The following is a 26,074-nucleotide window of genomic DNA, read 5'->3' as shown; positions in this document are numbered from 1 at the left end:
GTTCAGAATTTTTATTGTATCTTTGGTACTTCTGTTGCTGATTTCCCTATCAGAATGAGCCAGGTTATACTGTGATAACAATCCCAAATTTCAGTGACTTAAAATAAAAGTTTGTTTCTTTGTCATGAAGTATATATCCACGGTGGGTTAGCTGAAAGTTCTGTTCTCACTCTTGAGACTCAGGCTGATAGAAGAGTCATTATCTGAAAGCTTACTGGTTGCTGTGAATGTTGACTAATTTAAACTTGCTTGATGCATAGCAGGTAAGATGAATATTCAACCTAGACTGCTTCTTTATTTTCATCAACATTTGTGGACTGTCTTTTCATTTTAGCATGCATTAAATCTTCAGTGCCACCAATGGCTATGACCTTCTTTAATCCATGGTATTAAAAAATATACAAAATATATTTCAACTTTTATTTACCTTATAATTGCTTGTTTTTAGGTGGGAAGTGTGTTATTCTTGTGTGTTAGATAAGGAATCTGAGGTCCAGAGAGGGTAAATGGGATTAGTATGACCATACAGCAGTAAAACTGGACTAGAACCCACAATTCTTGTTTTAATACTTTTGTGCAAATTGGAGAAAAATAACTGCACCATCTCTTTACACATTCTTTATTTTGGCAGTGTCTTCAACAGGCCACATTTAAGAGGTGCCTGGTCCTCCCTGCTGGCAGTGGCTGGAACACAATGGATCACACAGGGGCTATAGACACCGAGGATGAAGTGGGACCTTTAGCCCATCTTGCTCCAAGTCCTCAAAGTGAAGCTGTGGCTCACGAATTCCAGGAACTCTCCTTGCAGTCCAGTCAAAACTTACCTCCTCTGAATGAAAGGAAAAATGGTGAGTTCTTCAGCATGTGCAATGGGATGTTTGATTTAAAGATTTCTCCTCTTTGGGAGGCCAGATTATTCCTCTTGGGCAGTAGTATTTTGGTCAGTTTGGCAGTCTGTCATGGAGGAGAACCCCACAGAGACATTGGATGGTTTTTAATGACAGGCAGATTTTCACTTTCCATCCAGTTCTTTCATTATTTTCCCAGTAAGTATCTTTGGTAGTGATGTTACTTTTGGAAATAAACTTTAGATTCAGTCATTTTAGCACAAGCAGATGATTTCGTGCTGGGATGGCATTGGAAAGTAGGTTCTTGTGCTGTGCCTGGAAATTGATTGTGGATATGACTACATTCTCCTCCCACTTTCTCCATCTCCGGTGTGTTGCACCTTAATTTCAGAAGTGGGAAAGCTGTCTCAGTGATGATTAAGAAGTCAGGAACTTCTTCTTTGAGTATTTATTATATTAATGGATATTGGATATAGCCATATTCTCAGTCTTTGGCTGCCTCATCATTGTCTACAAAATGAATATTTTCTATTTATTCATTTTCTGTTCAGGAAATTTTCATTGCTCACAGAGATATTTCAGAGTCTCCAGAAAACACAATACTGTCAATTTTTAACATAAATGAATAGAGATAGATGACATATACCTTTAATACTTAAGACATAAAATCTAACAAAGTAATGTTAAAATTTACAAACACTCCAAGCATACACATTAAAAAATAATTAAGGGCCGGGCGCGGTGGCTCAAGCCTGTAATCCCAGCACTTTGGGAGGCCGAGGCGGGTGGATCACGAGGTCAAGAGATCGAGACCATCCTGGTCAACATGGTGAAACCCCGTCTCTACTAAAAATACAAAACATTAGCTGGGCATGGTGGCGCGTGCCTGTAGTCCCAGCTACTCAGGAGGCTGAGGCAGGAGAATTGCCTGAACCCAGGAGGCGGAGGCTGCGGTGAGCCGAGATCGCGCCATTGCACTCCAGCCTGGGTAACAAGAGCGAAACTCCGTCTCAAAAAAAAAAAAAAATAATAATAATAATTAAGGATTTTATCTGGAATTACTATACCTTCCACAGTTCTGATGACTCTTAACACTCACAAGTATATTTGTAAATTTCAGTTTTGTTTTCTTTTTAAAAAAAAGAAGAAATAAAACTGCTTTCTCTACAGAATGCCTCCTTAGGTACCTTGTCACTTACCTTCCTGGGTCCTGGGTGTTTTCCAGTCCTCCTAATTGTTAGACTTACCTTATTTAGGAAAATGGATAAAAAACATACATATACCACTCTTCTTAGGCCTTTGGTATATGTCTTTAGTATGTACTTGTTCTCTTTTAAATAAAACGTGTTTTGGTTTGTATCTGAATCTTGTTGTTAAACACAACCCTTGACCATTTTGATAGGTTTAAAGCAGCATCTTAGCTTAAGTGCCATCAAACCTTCAGGATGCTGTGGTTAACTTGCTGGTGATAACTTTTAAACCTTCCATCTTTTAGGACCCCATATTTACCTTAGACAGTGGATGAGAGAATATAGCCCCATTTACTAAAACATGACTAAGTGTGATCAGATTTACACAGTACCCTTGGAGCAGTATAATGTCCAAATTATTACTGTAAAAGAAAATAAGAGTTGAACTGTTATAAAATCAGAATATATAGTTGTACACAATAATGGTCTTCTGTAATGGGGAGGAAAGTGTGAGGAGACTTCATCCTTTATGGTCATTTACAGCAAAAGTTAATATGCCAGATTTTTACGTGATAAGCCCAAATACAAAGTAATCTCCCCTTATAAGCTTTTAGGGAAGTAGATGAAATGGTAAAAATTTTAATTTGTATGTAGTTGCATTTTATGAAGCATTGCAATAATATGGGATTGTTTTAACCACTCTCATTGTTCATCCTACTCAAAATCTATACGTGACTTTTTGTGGTCATTGTTTTTATCAGCAGTAGAACCCCTGTGCATCATCCATCTAGCACTAATTTCCAGGATACATCTTCATTTCTGTCTCTTTTGTTTGAGCTACAGCAGTTTTTTAACATGTGCATGATTTGATATTGAAAAATTTCATGTCTAGATCACAATTACCATTCACAAAACTTTTTTTTAAATTATCTTATATGCTCATAATCTGTATAACATGATCACTTGTTTGATTTGTCATTGGTTGTTACATTTTATGGGGCTCTAATTTTTGTTTCAGAATTTTGCCTTTTTTTAAGCAGATAATATAGTCATGTGATTTAAAATGTTGTGATTACCTAGTGAAAAGTAGGTTTTCCTCCCAATCTTGCCTCTTATCTGCACAGTTACTTTCCCAGAGTAACTGTTCCTAGTGTTGTTTCTAAGAGAATAATATTTGACTACTTTTTTAAAAGCAGTTTTTAAAAGGCTGCTTTGTAACAACACCCAACACTTTGAATTTTAAGGTTCTAACTGGGAATAATGTCTTGATTTTTTTTCTCTCTTCCTTTTTCTAATTCTGATGAAAATATTTCTGTAAACCTGAAAACAGCTTCAAATGAAGTTGGTTTTTTTTCTACTTTTAATTTTATTAAGGAAAATTTCTCAAATGTATAGAAAAGTATAGAGTATGTAACAATGAAACCCCATATACCCATCACCCATGTTCATCAAATACTGATTCTTGGTCAATCTTGTTTTATTTGTGCCCTAGCTACATTTATCCATTCATATATATATTTAAGCCCATTCTCATATATTTTATAAATATCATATTATTTTGCTTTTGGTTATTTTATTACATATCACTAAATTTTGACTTTAAAAAATTTTTTTTATTTTTTTTGTTTTAGATGCATACTATATCTGCCATTTCCCCCCATGTTACCCTCCTCACCCCTCGCTGTCTCTCCCCTAACCACCCCAGCTGTTCCCAGTGTGTGATGCTCCTCTCCCTAGGTCCACATGTTCTCATTGTTCAACACCCACCTATGAGTGAGAACAATGCGGTGTTTCACTTTCTGTTCTTGTGTCAGTTTGCTGAGAATGATGGTTTCCAGATTCATCCACGTCCCTACAAAGGACACGAACTCATCATTTTTTTTATGGCTGCGTAGTATTCCATGGGGTATATGTACCATATTTTCTTTGTCCAATCTGTCATTGATGGGCATTTGGGTTGGTTCCAGGTCTTTGCTATTGTACACAGGGCTGCAATGAACATACATGTGCATGTGTCTTTATAGTAGAACATTTTATAGTTCTTTGGGTATATACCCAGTAATGGGATTGCTGGGTCAAATGGAATTTCTATTTTTAGGTCCTTGAGAAATCACTGCACTGTCTCAAATGAAGTTGGTTTTTAAACCAGTGTGTTTTCTCCAAGAGTACTTTTTTGTTCAATATGGAGTAAATGAAAGAACATCTCATAATTTGAGATACCATGCAGGGACTCCACTATGAGACAACTTCCTCTTTTCTGATAAATGACTTCGGGAAGTTATTATAGAAGCCTTATTTTTTATTCAGACATACAATTTCACGCTTATGATGTATTAACCTAATTTGCATGTACATTCCAAGGCATAAAAGGCATTCTTACTTGGCTATTAGAAATCTAGGTTTTTGGGGAAATGCTGGTCAAATGATAAAAAATTTCAGTTAGGTAGGAGGAATAAGTTCAAGAGATCTATTGTACAACATAGTAACCAAGGTTAATAACAATGTATTGTGTTGAAAATTGCTAAGAGAGCAGATTTTAAATGTCACCACAAAAAAAAAGGAAATATTTGAAGTAATGATATATTAATTCAGTTTAGCCATTCCACAGTGTACACATATTTCAAAAGTACATGATAAATACATACAATTTTTGTCACTGTCAAAATAAAACTATTAAATTTTATATCATCTAGGTTTTTTACAGTTATGTGAGCAGAGTATATTCACATCAAGTAATATGTAGATGAAAGGACCATAACATTCTTACTTTAATGGTTTTTTTCAGGTACATTACTCATTTTTTAGGTCTTCTTAATGCAATATTTAAGTCATATTATATACAAAATGCAGGTATTGGCCTCAAAATTAATCAATACAAAGTACTGTTTAGATATTATGAAATAATTGAATTCAGATTTTTTTGGTGATTGTGTTTTATTGTTAACCCTAAACATTTGAGTTTCACTTATTAGAATTATTTTCTGTTGTGGGGGAAAATGGTGCTCTTTCAATTTGGCGTTAGTGTCTAAAAGGGTAATATATAATAGTTTATAAATAAACTTTACAAGGAAAATGAAGTTGATGTTTAAGTAATGATTCCTGGATCTTCTCTTGTTTTACATTCATATTTATGTTGCTGATGATAGTAGAGCGACAGGATATTCCCACTACTGGAGCATGTAGGGGAGATATTTAGTAAAGAGAAGCTGGGATTTTCCTTTACCCTTGAATGTGACCAAAATAGTGCCTCAAAAGTAAGGCAGCCATTTAGGCAATTAACTTTTCCTCACAAGTGAGGCCTTAATGAAGGAAAGTGGATATACAGAAACACATGCAGAATCTACCTTTCCTAAAATAATGCATATACAGGGCATTGAGCTTCACTTTGACATTTTAAATACACATTAGATCCATCTTTTTCACGATTTACATTCCTTCACCTGAGCAGACTGGGAATAAAAAGAAAACCAGTCGAAGGAATAGGACTTCAGTGTTTAAGTTGGAAAAGCTCACGAAGGAAAGACAAAGTGAATGGAAACAACATCGCGGAAGGAGCTGCAGCCCTTTGCCTGTGCCCACGCTTTGAGGGGACGCTGCGCGAGATGCTGTTCCTTCTTAGGTCATATGCAACACTGGTAAGCTGTCAGGCAGAGCAACTCTCGGGGATACTGGCTGATGAATGTAAGCTTTAAGTCATTGCCAGTATTGTTATAGGAGTGAGTAGAGAAGTTAATGTAGATTTTCGTTTTTAAAAACTGTTTGGTATTTTAATACTGTTTGGTATGTCTTGAGTCCAGGTACTTTGAAGGTGAGGAGCAGTCATGTTGACACAGTCACAAATACAGCACAGGCCGGCTAATTTAGACTTCTGTAAAATCAGTATTGTCTACCTCCGTTTTCCTGAATTAAAAGGTTTTTTTAAACTCAACTTTCTGTGAAGCAGTCAGTGTGTTTTAGGCCTCAATAAGGAAGAATGATATTTGCTGTTCTTATTTTAAACTTTGGTATTACTAGTTACTGCAGTTGTTAGGGTTTTGAGCTCATAGTCCCATCTTGAACTTTTCCTCTAAGATTTTCCATTCATTAAATGTATCATACTGAGTAAATTTAGGTAAGCTCTTTTTCAGTTCTTGAATGATCATTTACTAGAGAGAAAATAATTTATTTAGAAGTTTGTTGCACACAAGGGAACCCAACATGGCTCTTTGCTTTGAATTCAATACATGTATTAACATGTTTGCAAACAGTCAGGTGAACTTTGCCTAGCCATGGAACCCAGCCAAAGAAAACTGCTTGCCTTGCACCATAGAAAATGAATGGCATATGTTCACAGCTGGCCTTTTTTGAGGGTTTTACTTGGAAAGCATTTCCCTACTCCTCATTAACCTGCTAAGCTTACTGTCAGTCCAAGTATCTGGAAATACACAAGGGCATTGAGCATTTGTCTTGGTTAAAACTGGGTTCTTGAGGCTGTGGGTGAGCTGGTATAATGAATGAATGGAGATTGTTGAGGGAGAGAGAGGAAATTTCTATTTTTCTCTGGAACAGATAGCCAAACAGAAAATTGTCCTAGTGTCATAAACAGGCAGGAAACAAATAAATGCTCAATAGACAAGACAGAGCTGTGGAGTTCTTGCTTTCCCTTTCTATAACTGGAAGTAATAGAAAAGAGTAATTTTCTCTAAAATCTTGTCATTGGCTTTGCCTTTAACATATTTAGGATCTGGAGTGTTTCATCTAATTCTCAAGGACATCAGTAAACATTCTGATAAATTTAAGTAACTTATTTTCCTGCTTTCAGGAGTTAGAGTACTTAGACTGAGAAGAGAAATGTATACTCCGTGAATATAATTTTCCTTAGTTGTTTTAAATTAATATTTTTAAAAATTGGGCTTTAGGATTTATAGTAAATACAACTATAGCCTTAAAAGCAAGCTATAAGGTTCCCAGCAACTGCAAATGAAATCTTAATTAATTGTGGCAGCTCTCCTACTCTTTTTGTTTGTGAAAATCTCTTGAACCCTTCAAAATGAAAAAGAAGCCTTGTAAGTACCTTAAGGGTGGGGTATTCTCTGTCAAAATTGCCTTTATAATGTCTCCTATTAGTAGGTTTTGTTTCACAATGTAAATAAGCACCTGTAACCCTGTCTGCCTTCTGTTTTTCTACTCTGAGTGTCTTATTTAGACAGTTTTGTTGTTACTAAGGATTTCATTTCCTTCAGTGCATTGCAGAACACACCCATGTAGTGTGTTTGGAGGGAGGCAGGGGGCTGTGTGTGACTTTACCTTCTCCCATTTGTAGCTGGCAATGAATTTGATCTCCTGCTGGAGTGGCAGCCTCAGAATGCCAACATAGGCTTGCTTTAGTTATCCACAATGGCGTGGATGAAGCCTTGTGCATCTACAAGACAATGGACCCATTATAGCTCATTTTGAGTAATTTATTTAGTCTTTAAATCACGTCCACTTGTTGAAATACCCTTGGGCCATCACAATTAACAAATTTCTTAACAGTAAGATTTAAAACATAATAGTAATTAGCAGTTTAAACTGATGATGAGACCACATCATCTTAAATTTGTTTGTTTTATGTTTACTTAACATTTTAGAAGATTTTTTCTGTGGTTACTGAAGTCATAGAAGTACATTATTTTCTATATAGATTGAGATAATTTTCATAAAACAAGAGCCCACCATGTGATTTATATTGTATATTGGACTAGTGAACAAACTAAAACAGATTTATTTAGAAATAGTCTTTGCTATTCCTCAGAAAGCAATTATAAAAGATAATATACATAATATAAATGATAAGTTTAATAAGTACAACTCAACTATAACCTTCTAGCTACTTAGACATCACAAGACTTTGTGAAATTAAATAGTTTATAATTAGTTCCTCTGTTGGACTGAGAGACTTAGGAAAATTAATGTGAGTCTCCTTTTACTAATGTCTGCCACATAACCTTATCATAAGGACCTCTTGTAGCTAAAAAAGAAAAAGAAGGCCAGGTGGTGGTTTTCACACCTGTAATCCCAGCACTTTGGGAGGCTGAGGCATGCGAATCACAAGGTCAGGAGATCCAGACCATCCTGGCTAACACAGTGAAACCCTATCTCTGCTAAAAAATACAAAAAAATTAGCCAGGTGTGGTGGCACATGCCTGTAGTCCCGGCTACTTGGGAAGTTGAGGCAGGAGAGTCCTTGAACCGGGAGGCAGAGGTTGCAGTGAGCTGAGATCATGCCACAGCACTCCAACGTGGACGATAGAGCAAGACTCCATGTCAAAAAAAAAAGAAAGAGAAAAGATAGTTTTGGACACCTATTCTCTACCATACCTATGAAAGAGCCTAGTAAACACAGGAAGTGTACGGGAAAAAAGTAATCCATGACAATTTTTCTTCCTTTGTTATTTAGCTTACATTTTAAGACATCAATAATAAAGTACTCTTGTGACAGAAAACAGTAAGACTGATATGTTAAAGTAACCAGTGTGTTGGAATTTTCTCTTTGGCTTGTAATTAATAATCGCCTAGACTAATTAGCAAATATCATGTTTTTCTGACTCCTTGACATTAATCCGTATGTTGGCTCTCCTGCCCTCACCGACTGCCCTCACTGTTATTGACAGGAAGTGTAGTCTTTTGGGAGTCAGGACTCCAGTCTCCTCTGCCGACTCAGTCTGTGAGCATGGGTAAGTCTAAGGCATTCTCTGTGTCACAGCTTGCCCATTATGACATCTGTATGGCAGCCTCCAGCCCATGTGTCTCTCTGGCAGTCCTTCCTCATTACATCATGTGTTCTTATATCTCATTATCTCGTTTGCCGTGTGCTATTCATTGGGCATGAGAAACAAAGAATGGAAGATAACTTCTATCTCAGCTAACCAGTGGAATTTTTCTTAGATATGAATTAGCTGTGTTGCTGTTTAATACAGACCTCACAGCTGTATTAGTAAACATACATGCCAGCTCTCTCAATTAGTCAGACTTTCCCGCCATATTTAAAGAAGAGAGTAATCAACTTATTTGTTATTCTCAAAAATAATGTATCTAATTTAGAATATGTAGTGTCTTTCTATTGATGATTTTTAAGGGTTGGCAGGTATGTGTTAACATTTTTATAATAGCATCAAACTATCAGTTAAAAGACAATTATTTTCAGCTCTATTTAAAGCCCAAATTCATATTTTTATGGTCATTTATGTTGTTGTTTTCATTAAGAAATTGCTAATCATTAGGTGTCTGTTTCACCAGTTAAATTTTTGATATATGGCCTCTGCATAATAAGAAAAGCAAAAAAGTCTGATTCACAACTTGCCTTTGGTTCTCATAGGCTAAGTTTAAAAACTGACAAATGTTAGAGTTGGTCAGCACTCTGCAGATTTACAATTCATAGCTACAAAACAGAAGACCCTCTTTGACAGAAGCCTTTATCCTGACATAGCAGTTTAGAAGAATGTTGATTGGACCACTTCATCAAACCACTATCATGTATTATAGAAAGGAAAAGTTTGCTGTTTCCGAATACTCCACTCTCCTAGGGTATTAAAAAATTGATATTTCAAGAATGGAAATGATACTTTTAAAAATTATTGTTAGCAGACATTTATTAAATGATCATTGTGCCTCTTACCCTAAAATAATTCCTAGATTTTTAAGCCTCTATGTAAGGTTGAAAGTTCCTGATGTAGTATATTTTCATGAAATTGTTACACATAGATCTTTAAAAGTCATTTCCCTGACTATATACAGAAAAATAATTGGGGATGATTCTTGTGGATAACTGAAAAGAAGAACCTAGTTTTAAAGATGAAGGACTGTAAAGCTAAACCTACTAAGAGCCTGCTCTGTTGTACTAAATGTGTGGTGGCAGGTCCCTCAAAGCTGTAGTTAGGAATAATCTTACACATGCCTCCTGGATTGTTGGGAAGATTGAATGAAATAAAGCATTTAAAGTGACTAGCACATATACGGCACATCTTAGGCTCTCAGTACATGTTATAATTAACCCAGCCTTGCATGCCTGACATGAAAATACCACAATGGAGGCATCAACTTTGGAGCCACCCTAAGTCTAGATCTTAGCGACACCATTACTTGCTATGTGAATTTGGACCAATTAGTTACCTTCCCTTTGCCTCAGTGTCCTTATCTGCAAAGTGGAGATCACACTAGTATTTGCATAAGATTGCTATGAGGGTTACATCAAGTAATCTAAGTATTGAGAATAGTGCAGGCACATAATTAGCACTTATTAGTATGTATATTTTGAGAATGCAGTATTGTTAACCCTGGGACAGTGTAGGGGTTGGGGCTCCGAACCCGTGCAGTAAAAAATCCACATATAACTTTTGGCTCCCTCAAAACCTATCTACTCATAGCCTGCTGTTGACTGGCAGCCTTCCTTATAACATAAACAGTTGATTAACACATACCATATATTTTATTTGCGTCATGAACTGTATTCTTAAAGTAAGCTGGAAACAAGAAAATGTTATTAAGAAAAACCATAAGAAGCTGGGTTCAGTGCCTCACACCGTAGTGCCATGTACTCAGGAAGATCTCTTTAAGCCTGGAGTTCAAGACCAGTGTGGACAATATATAGCAAGACCTCACTGTAAAAAATGAAATTATGAGGAAGATACATCTACAGTATTTTACTGTATTTATCAATACTGGAAGTTTACATAGTCTCTTTATAAAATGAATCATCTGTCTGAAATGTTAGGCAACCCGCAACTGCAGACCTCAATCTATGGTATATATATATCAAGCAGTTCACCTTTTTCTTCTAATGGCATGACTTTTTTCTGCTTCTTGGGAACACCTCCAGAATCACTAGTGGCACTTCGTAGGAGTCTCATTATGCAAAGTTTAAGGTACTGCACTAAACGTGATGAAAAATATGTGAGAGCCTCAAGAGATTACTTTTTACTTCGATGTGCAATTTCCTGGAGAGACAACTGCTCACACAGATATGATGAGCATCATTTGGTGTTTTAAGCGGTACTCACAGCACTTGAGCTTTACCACAATAGCAACAGGAGGTGACCGCCAAATTGTCACAGTAGTACAGTATCTACTACTGTTAATTTTTATGTTCTTACATGCTCAACTGTAAATGGCGCCACATATGGTCTGTCCGTGTATGTAAGTTTTGGTAAATTTTAACTTTTTATAATAGGTTTGTGTATATTTTATGGTAGTAAGTGATAAAATAGACTAGCATCCACATATATTTTATATATTTACCACATACCTAACTTTTTCTTAATTATTTCAGTATTTCTAGGCTATGTGGTTCATCTGTGCTTATTTTCACACATCTGTCAAAAATTTTGCAACACGTTTATTTTTTTATTTTTATTTTTATTTTAATCTTTTTTGTTTGAGATGGAGTCTTGCTCTTTCACCAGGCTGGAGTGCAGTGGTGCAATCTTGGCTCACTGCAATCTCCACCTCCCAGGTTCAAGGGATTCCCCTGCCTCAGCCTCCCAAGTAGCTGGGACTACAGGTGTGCACCACCACACCCGGCTAATTTTTTGTATCTTAGTAGAGAGAGGATTTCACCATGTTGACCAAGATGGATTCGGTCTCCTGACCTCGTGCAACACATTTATTGAAAAAAATCAGAATATATATGGACCTATGAAGTTCAAACTCATATTGTTCAAGGGTCAACTGTATTTTAATTCATATTAAGTGAATGTAGTTTTTCAGAACTTTCACCATGATGTTTTATAACTTAGCATTTCTTTCAATTGTCCCAGTGACTTTTGTTCCCATTTTCTACAAGCAGTTCTTTTTCAAAAAGGCAAAATGACATTCAGTTTCTTAACGTCTGACCATGTACCTTAATAACGTTTGAAGAGCAGCTTATCTGATGAGTGCTGGGAGGGCAAAGGCAGTGGGCACTGATTTCCCATGAAGTTCGTCTCTTGTTGGTACTGCCAGTTCCCACAATCCTAGCATTCCCTGGGCATCAGTCAGTGTCTACAAAAAAGGATTTTCAAATATTAAAGCATGTGAAAAGACAAACAGGCCAAAACTCAGAACTCTCTGGGGACTATGACCTCCAAAACAGACTCCATTCTGACATTTTCACAGGCTACTTGAATGAATTCCAGCAGGGTTGTTCCATTTGGTAAACTCCTAAACAAACCCTCTGTCAACGAGGACTGATTTATAGAATTTTCTCCTTATTATGTACTTGTTCTGAAGAGATTAAGATAGTAGATATGGTTGCTGAGACTCTTTTTAAAAGACATTTGATATATATGATAAGTGCTACTCAGAAGACTTTTGGTATTTTGAAGTAATAAAACAGTTATTTGTAATGTTTAAAGAGATTTTGTGTTCTGAGTTGTCTTCTAAATTGTTTTTCTTTTTGATTCCAGGAAATCTGTGTCATAATCACATTTCTAAATTAAATTTTCTTTCATTATAAATCTGATCATTTAACAAAGAAATTGAATAAATTTAGAAATTACCTTGGTATAAAGAAATATATGTTAAATATATATATTTATGCATACATAAATATATACATATGATATATACATACCATATGTTTTACAGTGACCTTTGGAATATGCAAAATAGAAACAGTTCAGTGTCGTAGGTTACTCTTCCATGAAATCTTGGTGTGATGGCAGCTGCTTACATGATGCTTTAAGGTCAATAGAGGGGTGGATCTATAAGTTGTTTTTCAATTAATCTGGATCCTTTTTAAATATTTTATTGTGTATTTTTATACATTTCTTTTTTAAAAAAAGAATATAATGCTAAAAATAAATGAGAAGGGCATAACCCAAGAGATTTGGAGCCTGGAGAATTTAAGGAAATGGGTAATTAGGATTTGTTTGGCTTGTAGTTGGCCTTAACTGCTAACAGCCTCATGGTGGTCTCATCTGAAGTCTGTGAGTGGCATGTGTAAAATTCCAGCTTGAACAACATTCCACGTTGGAAGGACCAGGTTTGTTTGGGAATTTTGTGTGGTTTGTCTCCTGCTTTGTGTGTTTCATTTTAATCCTTTAGATGAAATTCTTTAACTGAACTAACAGTTTTAATTGCTAAATAAAAGTCCTATACAATCAAAAATTTCATATGATTTGATATCTGATTCTGTTGTAGGAATGTCATGTATTTTGGGAATGAGTTTAAAAACAGGACACAGACAAGTAATTAATTTATGATGCACTCAACCAAGCTTCATAAAATTAGTACTAAAATTAAAATTCGTGTTATCATGTTCTAATAACCTGTCATTATCTAGCATATTTTAGGTCTTAGTGAAAAAAAAAGGAAATGAAAGTGAAATAATAAATTGCTTAATCGGTCTAAATTAGTTATTGAGTTATTGATCGTACTAGGGAATTGGGTGGCTCTTTATTGATGCTTAAAATATAAATAAAATATATATGCTGAAAAAGATTAATGTGTATGTTAGTTTCTCTCAAGCCAAGAATAATAGTGATATTTAAATAATAGAGATATTTATTTCTCTCAAGCCAAGAATAATAGTGATATTTAATAGTGACATGATCTTAATATGAAAAAGTATTACTTTTCTAATATGTTTTCTAACAAATTTTTTAAAATCTCTCTATATTTGTTAGTCTCTTCATATTTTTTCAAAGAAATGGAATTTGGTTGAATAACAATTTGCCGATGAACCAATGAAACCTCTGGTTGCATACTTTTGTGCTTGCTTGTGCATAGAAATCGTGTAGCTCCTTGATGGATTGCTCAGTGCTTTCTGAACCTTGAAGAGAAGGAAAATGCTTACACCCTCAAAAAGTTTAAGATTTATTTGAATACCCAAATATTATAATTTGAAGGATTTTCTATACTATGGAACTTAAACTCCCGTCAATCATATCAAGTTAGGACTAAAAAAATTTTTAATTTGAAGAAATTGAAGAACTTAGTCCTAGATTACAACAGTCAAGGTCCACTGGTTTTTAACTATTACACTGAAACTATTTAAAATATATTCTGTCATGAAAATACATAAATTTCTTAAATGACCACAAATGTTTCGTGTACCTTTGAGGGTTATGTGAATGTCAATTAGATTCAGTTGATTAGTAAAGTTGTTCAAGTCTTTTTTACTTTTATTGATTTTCTTTTTACTTGTCCTACCAATTGGATAGGAATGTTTGAAAACTTCAACTGCATGTATTATTTCTCCTTCAGTATTAGTTTTGCTTCATTCATGTATTTTGAGGCTCTGTTATATGTTCTTGATGAACTGATGCTTTTATATTATGAAATGTCCTTCCATCCTTGTTAATGATCCTTCTCCTAAAGTCTACTCTGTTAGATATTAATAGCCCTCTAAGTGTCATGTGCTTACAATTACATAAAATACCTTTTTTTTCATGCTTTTACCTTTAACCCATCTGTATTTTTATATTTAAAGTGAGTTTCTGGTTGGACATTGTGGCTCATGCCTGTAATTCCAACACTTTGGGAGTCCAAAGTGAGAAGAACATTTGAGCCCAGGAGTTCAAGATCAGCCTGGGCAATAAAGCAAGACCCTTTCTCTGCAAAAAAAAATTAAAAATTAGGCAAGCATGGTGACACACACCTGTATTCCCAGCTGCTTGGGAGGCTGAGGTGAGAGGATCACTCCTGAGCCCAGGAGTTTGAGGTTACGTTGAGCTAGAATCACACTACTGCACTCTAGCCTGGTGACAGAGCAAAACCTCATCTCCATTTTTGAAAAAATTGTTAAATATTGAGCATAAGCTTGCTGTTAAGGTAAAGTAGAAATAAAAAAAGAAAAGAAATTTTTAAAATGAAGTGGGTTTCTTATAGATAGTATGGAGCCAAATCTTTTTATATTCTAGCCTGATAATCCCTTACAGTTTTAATTGCAATATTTAGATCATTTACATTTAAGGTAATTATTGGTATGTGTGGTATAATATTTATCTGTTGCTCTGTAACAAGTTACTTTAAACCATGGCAGCCATACACAACATACATTTATTGTCTCACAACTTCTGTGGGTCAGGAATTCAGGCATGTCTTAGCTGAGTACCTCTGCCTCAGGAACTCTCAGGAGTCTGTAATCAGAGTGTCAGCCAAGGCCAGAGTTTCATCTGAAGGTTCAACAAGGGAAGAGTTCATGTCCAAGCTTACTTAAATTGCTCTTAGCAAGTTTCAGTTCCTTTAGAACTATTGGACTCAGAGCCTGAGTTCCTTACTGACTATTGGCTGGAGGCCATCCTCAGTTCCTTGCCACCTGGGTCTCACCAAAATGACAGCTTTATTTATGAAAGCCAGTAAGAGAGAAGGCTTCTGGCAAGATTGAGTGATAATCTTTTGTAACGTTCCTTAAACTTAACCATATTTGATTGATCAGAAACAGATTACTTAAAGGGAGAAGATTATAAAAGGCCATAAATACCAGGAGGCAGGAATCCCTGGGACTACCCTAAAGGTAGCCCATCACAATTGAGTTCAAATCCATCATCTATCATCTTGCTGTATGTTTTTTGGTTTTGTGTGTGTGTGTGTGTGTGTGTGTGTGTGTGTGTGTGTGTGTGTTTGTCTGATGTATTCTCTCTCACTTCATTCTTCTTCTCTTACCTTGTTTAATTTTTTCCCATTTTACATTATTTTTATTTTACAGTGCCTTATTAGATACACCTTTTTTCAAGTATTCCCTGATCTTTTAAAATGCATATCTAATGTGCTCCTACTCCCACCCAATAAAAGTTTATTAGATATTTTTCTTTTACCTCTAGAAGTTTTATTTTCTCCTTTTTTGTACTTTCCATTTTTCTCCTTATTATGTTTTCTTTTAAATACTTGCATATAGTTACAGTAGCTGTTAATAATTTAATTTATTTTTTATCATTCTGGGTCTTTTTATTGATGAATTTTTCTCCTATTTAAGAGTTGCATTTTCCCCGCTTCCTGGTGTAAGTAGAGTAGTAATTTTTCATTGGATATAACTTTGTGAATGTTGCATTACTGAGTGTCTGGAATTTGTTTTTGTTGTCTTCAATCAAAGAGACTTGGGCTTTGGTTTGGTAGGCAGCTAAGTTACTTTTGGATCACCTTCAAGGCCTTTCTTAACTCTCGTTACAAAAGATCTAGGGTAGCATTCATGCCAGGGAGACCCTCTTTTAAAGGTATCTCTGCTGCATGCCCTGCTAAGTGCCCCAGGGAGGACTTTTCACTTAGGCTGGTTGGAGCTCAGACATTTCCCAACCTTGTATGCAATCTGGGAATTAGTTAGCTTATAGTCCCTGGTCATTTCTTGGCCAACCTTGCGAAATTTTACTCTGTGTACCTACAGCTTAGCACTCAGCAAAGACTCCAGGGCACCATTAGGCCAGTTTCTGGAACTTTCAGCATAGATCCTGGTTTTCACAAATCTTCCCTGAAACTTCAGCTGCCTTAGCCTCCTCAATCTCTCCTCTCATCTCTGTCTCCTCAGTTCAGCAAGCCTAACAGGCTCCTGTGTGATTTCCCCCTCCTCTCACTCACAGTCTAGAAATTGCCTGCAGGCAGAAAATTAGGGCCGTTGTGGGGCTCATCTCATTTGTTTCCCTTTTCTCAGGGGCCACAGTCCTACATTACTTGTTTCGCGATGCGTGAAAGCAATTCTTTCATGTATTTTGCCCAGTTTTCTAGTTTCTTATGGCAGGAAGTTAAGTCCAATGTTTGTTATTCCATCATGGCTGGAAAATGAGAGTCTGGAATTGGGATTTTTACATAAGACCTGTGCCTTTCCTATGACACGTTTCCTGCGGTACATAATAGCTGAACTTTCTGAATAGGACTGCAGTATCAATATCAGTTTATTTTTGGACTCACCCAAACCCTCACACCTTACTGGGAGGAGTTGCTCTGCTTTTTGATCAGTGGGTGAATGAAACCAAATTCCTGTAAAGACTAAGGCTAATAGTTATAGTTGGTTCTAGTGGGTTTTCACTTTTGCTCTTGGTGCACAGTGGTCAGCAAGACTGTCGTAGAAGACACCATGCTAGGGCCTCTGGGATTGCTTGGTGATAATGGCTTGGTCGTTCCATTGGTTCAATAAGTCTTTTTTTTTTTTTTTTTTTAATTTGAAGCCTCAAAGAGGAAAGGTTTCAGTGGTTGGCAGAATCCATTCTTCATTAATAAATAATTGATTGCATATTATTTTCTCTTATAGAAATACTGAAATTTTAAAATAGTCTCTTTTCCTTAGTCTTTGAATTTGATTCAACTTGGGAAAAGATTCAGCCTTTAAAAGAGATAACTAAAGATTATATTTTCCTTCTCACGTGTATATTAAATGGGAACTTTCTTGTCAAGATAATCTAGGTTATAGTAAGAAAAAACGCAAGGCATAAAATTATAGATCTATCATGGGTGCAACTAACCATCCTTTTCACACCCTTCCATCAACTGCTTCTCTCATCAGCCACTGCCCCCTGCCCCATGCATAGGAAGAGGTCCTGGGATGAAATATATAAAATTATTTTTGGAAATTTACATACATACAAACTGTTCCCATCTCTTTTCTTTTCTATAGTTTGCGTTTTTCATAATGTGCACATAGTACTTTTATATCAATGAAGGAAAAATCTTTTTTAAACAAGTGTCATATAATAGGGAATATCAAAGTGATTTGGTAGCTCATGATTATATTGTGATACTGGGAGGATTCTACTTAGAGCCTACTAGTTGTCAAGCTGAATCTTCACAACATGTCACAGATTCTCATTCTTTATGGAAGAGCAGAACTTTAAAGAAGAATTTAGGTTAATAAAGAGTTTTGAGTGGTAGAATAGAAATAAAATAGAATATCACTGAAATTATCTGATCACACCACTCAAAAGTATTTATCAGCATAATCATAGAAACATAATCTGGCTCCCCAAAGTTCATACTCCCTACTTTTTAGCCTTGGGCCCAGTGGTTTAAGGTTCCCACCTTTGTTCACAAGGCCACCCCTTACTGCCCATGTGAGCTGTTGTGTGTCTGTCTCACAGTTGCTGAGAAGCCAGCGTGGGAGTTAGGAGACTGGGAACAGATGGGAATCTCTAATAGTGGGTTTGGTAAGGGAGGCTTCAGTGTCAAAACTGGCCACAGAGATCGAGAATAACTGATATACAACAGATAGATATAGCTCCAGCAAGAACTGATGGGTTTGGTTCTCACGTTCATTTGGTCTAAGTGACCTGCTGATAATACAGATAGAAGCCATATAAATGAGAATCACTGAATAAATGAAACATAAAAAGATCGTGTTTTTGTAAATTAGAATTATCAATGTATACTTAACACTTTGTACTTTAGAATATATCATATTCTGTTTTTATCAAATGACTTTCATATATACAGTTTCATTTTATTGGCCCAAATGTTTGAAAATGTAATTATTTGAATTAATGCATTAATTGTTTTTAATGTGTTATTGCAGAATGTTTTCCAATAGAATTTTTATTTTTAAGCTATACGGTTTTTATAAGGGACATTTCCCCCGCTTTTGCTTTGTTAAAGACTATAGTCATGTAAATTAAATACATAGCACTTCTATTTTGATGTTCTTACCATGTGTCTTCTCACAAAAACAAACCGCTTTTTTTTCTCATTCCCTTTGATAATGTAACCAATCAACACATATTTTTATAGATCCGCCTACAAACAAGGCACTGTGTTAGATTTTTCCATGTGTTTCTGCACATTTCCACATTCTTCCTTCTTGTAGAATGGTAGGGGTAGAACCAATTGGTAAATAGCCAGGTAGAGTATTAAATTCTGCCAGTAGTGAGAGGATGTCTTCCCTGACTAGGCAAAGGTATATTAACCTATGAGGTAGATTTTGTTTCCATTTTATAAAACTTATAAATTGAAGGTCAGTGAAATTAAATAATGTGAAAACACTTAGCTAACTAAAGAATAAAGTTTTAAAGTGTATGATTGGCTCTAAAGCTACCTCTTATGGTTATAAATAGTGTTATTACGATAGAAAAAATAACTTTCTGCTTATGTGAAAGAAAAAAGAAAAATAATTTTCATTTGAAAGATAGTTTATATAAAGGTATTTTTAAGATACTTAAGATGCTTTTAATTTTTATATAAAGAATACAGCTTTGTACAAAAGGTATAATCATATGCAAAGCTGAAAAGAGTTAATATTTTACTTGAGCAGAATAGTTTTATTTTAAAAGCCTGTTGAAGGTTAAGACATTCTGTAGTCAACCTCTACCTCATTGAACTTGCCTAGATTCCCTTTCATTTAAGTTTAATCAACATAAATAATAGGTGTGCTATATAAAGTTTATTTATGTAAAGAGCTGGGCATGATTGCTCACGCCTGTAATTGCAGACACTTGGGGGTCTGAAGCAGAAGGATCACTTGAAGCTAGGAGTTCAAGACAGCAAGGGCAACATAGCAAGAACCTGTCTCAAAGATACAAAACAACAACAACAGCAACTACTTAGCCAGGTGTTGTGGCATGTGCCTATAGTCCCAGCTACTTAGGAGGCTAAGTAGGGAGGATTGCTTGGGCCCAGGAATTGGGGAGCCATGATCATGCCACTGTACTGTAGCCTTGGCAACAGAGTGAGACCTTACTAGGTATATTCATGTAGATACTCATATAAAGAAAGAAGAACTCATTGTTCAGTGTTCTCAGGTTGTAGTCTACTTTATACTTTAGTCAGAAAATGTTACCATGCTAGGAAGAATTACTTTACAACCAAAGACCTTGGTAGCCTAGAACACAGAGCTGTGGTCAATTTTATGTGTTTTCATTCTAGACCAGTACTTTTGAAGGTACTCAGCTAAATGAAGAAATTTTAAAAATTTCTCTAGTAGAAGATGTCCAAATAATAATAATTTTTTTTACTTTTTTTTTTTTTTTTTGAGACGGAGTTTCACTCATGTTACCCAGGTTGGAGTGCAATGGCGCGATCTCGGCTCACCGCAACCTCCGCCTCCTGGGTTCAGGCAATTCTCCTGCCTCAGCCTCCTGAGTAGCTGGGATTACAGGCACGCACCACCATGCCCAGCTAATTTTTTGTAGTTTTAGTAGAGACGGGGTTTCACCATGTTGACCAGGATGGTCTCGATCTCTTGACCTCGTGATCCACCCACCTCGGCCTCCCAAAGTGCTGGGATTACAGGCTTGAGCCACCGCACCTGGCCAATTTTTTTTACTTTTTAAACAAATATATTTTCACATTTCCCAGTAAAATTGAATGCCTAAAAATAGATTATTATGGGAATTTATATCATTTTAAAAACTAAAAAATCTGCCTTTATTCTATAAATCAATTGAATCTTTTCTGTGGAAAAAATACAAATGGACATTTTCCCCTTCTAATTTCTCCTAAAGTAGGGCAACAGTGTTTTTTCCATGATCTTTTTAACCCCTGGAGTTAGAGCAATTTATTAACTTTATTCAAGAATCAATTACAAGTAAGTTACAGGTATGCCCAAATATGTCAGTATGCATCTTTAAGAATAGATACATTCTCCTATAAACTACAGTGTAGTTATCAGCCTCAAAAAATTTAACCTTGGCATATTAATATAATTTAATACACAGCCCTTATCCATATATCCCCACCTTCCCCAAAATGTCCTTCGTTGTTGCTTTTTATTTTTTATACATAGAGAGAGAGACGGGGTTTCACCATGTTAACCAGGATGGTCTCGATCTCTTGACCTCGCGATCCACCCGCCTCGGCCTCCCGAAGTGCTAGGATTACAGGCTTGAGTCACCGCACCCAGCCCTTTGTTGCTTTTTTGAAAAATCAAGGATCTAGTCAAGTATCACTCATTGCATTTAGTTGTCATATGCCTTAAACATTTAGCATTGCAGAGTTCTTCATTTTTTAAGATTTTTTTTTTCATGACTTGGCATTTTTGAAGACCCCAGGCCAGTTATTCTGCAGAATGACACCAATTTGAAGTTGTCAAATCAGTCCTAGTGATCAGTTCAGGCTAAATATCATCGGTGATAACACTGCATAGGTGATGGATCCTCATGGGATCATATCAGAAGATACATGACAGTTTGTCCCATTATTGGTGAGATTAAGTTTGATCACTTGGTGACATTCCCCTACTCCTGCTATTTCTCTTATGCAAATATACTGTTTCCATTTGTAATTAATAAGCAATGTATGGGATAATACCTTGAGACTATAAGACTTCTGTTTCCCAACCTTCTTTCATTTGTGATTGAATGACAGTTCTTCCCTAAATAAATTATTATAAAGGAACTTGCAAAATTATGTTTTAATTCTGACATTACCTGACAATACTTCTCTATTCACTAGCATTATTATGGAAAAAAAAAAAAAAAAGAGTCTTCTTGGCCAGGCACAGTGGCTCATGCCTGTAATGCCATCATTTTGGGAGGCTGAGGTGGGCGGATCACAAGGTCGGGAGTTCAAGACCAGCCTGACTAACATGGTGAAACCCCGTCTCTACTAAAAATACAAAAATTAGCTGGGCTAATTACAGGCATGTGCCGGTAAACCCAGCTAGTCAGGAGGCTGAGGCAAGAGAATAGCTTGAACTCAGGAGGTAGAGGTTGTAGTGAGTCAGGATTGTGCCACTGCACTCCACCCTGGGCAACAGAGTGAAACTCTATCTCAAAAAAAAAGAAAGAAAAGGTTTCTTTTCTAAGAGAAGTATCTCTATGGATTTACAGATATTTTATTTTTTAAAATTGGAAAGAGCCTATCCTTTATGGTCATAATTTTTGATGCATATATTATTCCAAATTTGGCCACTGTGACCCCTTTCATGGTGGCTTTTATGTCCTTTTGACCCATCCCCCTTAATTTTTTAGTACTTTCCTAACTTCTGGCATAAGATATTTCAGAATAATCTCATGCTTTAATTGGCATCATCTTGGAATTAGCCCTTACACTAAGAATTTCTGGTTCCTTTTAGTGAGGAATAATATTTAGAAACCAAGATCTGAGAAATAGACATGTTTTTTGTTAGTTGGGTGTCATTGCTTCTATTCCTTTTTAGTAGAAAATGCCAGGACTTTTTTTTTTTTTATCATGAATTCAGGTCATGATTTAGTAGGCAGTGCTAGAGGTTGTTTTTTTGTTTTTGTTTTTTGTTTGTTTTAATCATGAGTTCAGGCCAAGAATAGACATGCCATCATGAAGCAGGTGAACAAAACCAGAGGACTTATGTTTCCAGATATGAAGACCTGTCATAACATATAGTACTTTAGACAGACAGTCTGACCAATGCAGCAGAATGGAGAATGAGAAATGAACAACATTCAGTCATCTGATTCATTACAGAGGTAACATGTACAATGGGGAAAGGATGTTCTTTTTAAATAAATGGTTCTGGATTAGTTGGATGTCCTGTGGAAAGAAATTCATCTGGATTGAACTCATATCATACACACAGAATCCAGCTGTCAAAGATAAAATAGTAGAGTTTTCAGGGGAAAAACATCTACATAATCTTAAAGTGCACAAAATTTTTTTTCATAGGACACAAATAACACTACTCATAAAAGAAAAAATCTGATAGATTGCACTGTATTTACGTTAAGAACTCTGGTGTACCAAAAGACATCATTGAGAGAGAAAACTCACCCAGTAAGAAGAGGTAAATCTCAACACATATATTGACAGTAGACTCTTCTTCAGAATATAGAAGGACTTCTACAAGCCAGTATAATCCATGGATAGAGCTTTGACAGATACAGATACTTAACAAAAGAGGATATCCAAATGATATATAGGAGTAAAGATGTGTATTCATTAGTCACCAGAGCAGTGCACATGCAGTACCTCGAGAATGACTAAAATGAAAAAGAAAATGCCAAGTTTGTCAAGGATTTAGAGCAATTGGTGGGTATGTAAACTGGTATAACCATTTTAGAAACATATTAAGTATAATTCCACCCTGGGTGTCAGAATTACACTTCTGATTTACAATCAACAAAAATGCCTGTATATGTTCATCAAAAGATGATGTTTTAGCCAGGCATGGTGGCTCATGCCTGTAATCCCAGTACTTTTGGAGGCCAAGGTGGGAGGATCACTTGAACCCAGAAGTTCAAAACCAGCCTGGGTAACATAGGGAGACCATGTTACATCTCTACAAAAAAACAAACAAACAAACAAAAACACTTTTTTTCATTTTTTAATACCAGGCATGGTAACACATGGCCTGTGGTCCCAGCTACTCGAGAGGCTGATGCTAGAGGATCACTTGAGCCTGTGATATCGAGACTGCAGTGAGCCATCATCACATCACTGTACTCCAGCCCAGGCAACAGAACGAGACCTTGTTTCCTTCTCTCCCTCCCCAAAAAGATGATAGGTTTTTTTTTTTTTTAACTATATGACATTACCATGTTTTGTGGGTACCATTAGCAATTCTATATGGTTCATTCTACTAGACTGTTCATAGCAGCACTATTTTTTGTAGAGAAAGACTGGAAACTTCCCAAATGGTCATCTGCAGTAGCATGGTTAAATACTGTAGTACTTCACCGGTGGAATATAGCGAACTACAACTACTTGCAAGAAAATGCATGAATCTTATGAAAATAAGATTGGACAAAGGCAGGTACATACTATATGATTCCATTTTTTTGTGATATAGTATATCACAAAAGAGTACATACTATATGATTCCATTTTCACAAAGTATGAAAACAGGCTGAACTACTACTCTGTGGTGTTAGAAATCAGGATAGTGGTTACCCTTATCAGGAGGAAGTGACTAGAGGGTAAGCACAAGGCAGGAGCTTTTAGAATGCAGGAAATGTTTGCTTTCCTGATGCTAGTTGTGTGGATGTGGTCAGTTTTACAAATTCAGTGAATCGTATAATTATGACATGTACCTTTCTGCATGTATATTACACTAACATAAAAAGGTAAAAAGAAAAATCCTAAATCTAATTTAAGTTTCAATTTAACACCATAGGCTTTTTCTTCTGCTTCCCTCAGTTCTTGTTTGTATATATTTTGACCTGTAGTGAAAAATCTTGATACCCCAAAACACCAACATATTTATTCATTTGCTCAATCCTACAGTATATAAAATCATTTCAGAGTTACAACACCAACAATTTTACTATTACTAACAAATCTATTAAGGTCAAGGTTTCTTTTCAGTTCTTTTTGTTCTTAAACTGTATCTCATTGAGGGTATACAATCAAGACTGCATTCAAAAGCTGCTTTCTTTCATTTCATACTAGTTTTTAAAAATATTTTTATATCTTTTTGATAGATTTTCTTGGGAACCTATTGGAAATAAGTCAGATATGACCATTTAAAGAGACTAAAGAAGTGATTCAATTTCTCATGTAAGGAAAATAATTTGTAGGGAGATCAAGTCATTGCAGCCTAGACTATTATTATCTTCAACACATTTTCTAATATTATAGCATTATCCTATCAATTAATATTATATAGAAGCCCCAGCTATGTTTGCTGTTGATTAATATTGCATACTGAAAGATCAAGGCCACATGAAAGCCATTTTTCCAAATAGTTCACATGTATGTGTATTGCACTTTAAAAAAAAAAAAAAAAAAAAAAATTTTGGCCAGGCATGGTGGCTCACGCCTGTAATCCCAGCATTTTGGGAGGCCAAGGCAGGCATATCACCTGAGGTCAGGAGTTCAAAACCAGCCTGGCCAACATGGTGGAACACTGTCTCTACCAAAAATACAAAAAATTAGCCAGGCATGGTGGCAGGTGCCTAATCCCTGCTACTTCGGAGGCTGAGACAGGAGAATCACTTGAACCCAAGAGGCAGAGGATGCAGTGAGTCAAGATCATGCCATTACACCCTAGCCTGGGCAAAAAGAGCGAAACTCCGTCTTAAAAAAAAAAAAAATTATTTTTTGTATTTATGTTCACTAGAAAACACAAATATTAGGAGAAATGGAATGAGTACCTTTTCTGATACATAATACTTGTACATATTTATGGGGGTGATGTGATATTTTGTTACATGTAAAGAATGTGCAGTTACCAAGTCTGGGTATTTAGGATATCCATCACCTTGAGCGTTTATCATTTCTATATGTTGGGAACATTTCACATCCTCTCTTCTATTTTGTAATATATAATACATTCTTGTTAACTAAGTCACCCTATTCTGCTGTTGAACATTAGAACTTAATTCCTTCTATCTACCTGTATGTTTATACCATTAACCAATCTCTCTTCATCTCCAGCACCCGCCTTGCACCCCTATACTCTTCTCAGCCTCAGAACTATCATTCTCTTACTTTATATCCCTGTCTCCTTAAGATCAACTTTTTTAGCTTCCACATATGAGTGAGAATGTGCAGTATTTGTCTTTCTGTGTCTGGTTTATTTCACTTAACATAATGACCTCTAGTTCCATCCATATTGCTTTAAATGAAAGAATTTTATTCTTTTTTAATGGTTGAATAGTATTCCATTGTGTATTTGCGTATGTGTGCGTGGGGTGGGGGTGGGTGTATGTATATACACTACATTTTCTTCATTCACCTGATGGACACTTAAGTTGGATCCGTATCTTAGCTATTGTGATTAGTGCTGCCATAAACATGGGCGAGCAAGTATCCCTTTTGATACACTAGTTTCCTTTACTTTGGCATTTGTTTTTATTGGTGGCTTCACATCTGCCGGCACTGCACTTGGTGCTTTTTGCATTATCCCACTTAATCCTCATCAGCAATCTTGCAAGATGGATAAGAATTATCTTTTATGTTTTACAAATAAAGAACTAATAGGAACTGAAGCTTTTAGAGATTTGGAAGCTCAAAGTTACTTGACCGGAAGTGGCAGACTGGGATTTGTCTGAACCCAGATCATTATTTTTTAAATTTTTTTATTATACTTTAAGTTCTGGGGTACATGTGCAGATATTGCAGGATTGTTACATAGGTATACACATGCCATGGTAGTTTGCTGCCTCCATATCCCTATCACCTACATTAGGCATTTCTCCCAATGTTATCCCTCCCCACCCCCTGCTGCCCCTCCCCTAGCCCTGCAGCCCCCAGCAGACCCCAGTGTGTAAT

The 26,074-nt window shown here is 36.0% G+C and overlaps 1 protein-coding gene and 1 long non-coding RNA gene across 7 annotated transcripts in view; both read left to right on the top strand.

The window, feature by feature from the left end:
- The window catches only part of MRTFB (myocardin related transcription factor B), a 336,737-nt gene that overhangs the window by 207,657 nt on the left and 103,006 nt on the right, over nucleotides 1-26,074 (top strand). For all 6 annotated transcript variants that reach the window (XM_032242720.1, XM_032242723.1, XM_032242725.1 and 3 more), the window contains one exon: nucleotides 632-848. In XM_032242720.1, the coding sequence (XP_032098611.1) occupies nucleotides 695-848 (154 nt within the window). In that variant the 5' untranslated portion in view covers nucleotides 632-694. The remainder of the gene's footprint in view (nucleotides 1-631; nucleotides 849-26,074) is intronic.
- LOC116526444 lies at nucleotides 23,315-24,593 on the top strand. The gene is made up of 2 exons (XR_004258161.1): nucleotides 23,315-23,615; nucleotides 23,652-24,593. It is a non-coding gene; the product is annotated as an uncharacterized LOC116526444 (long non-coding RNA).

This window comes from Sapajus apella, unplaced genomic scaffold (assembly GCF_009761245.1).
Source record: "Sapajus apella isolate SASKATOON/1434 unplaced genomic scaffold, GSC_monkey_1.0 scaffold51, whole genome shotgun sequence".
In the NCBI taxonomy this organism is placed as follows: Eukaryota; Metazoa; Chordata; class Mammalia; order Primates; family Cebidae; genus Sapajus; species Sapajus apella.
This window is presented reverse-complemented; position numbering and strand designations above follow the sequence as displayed.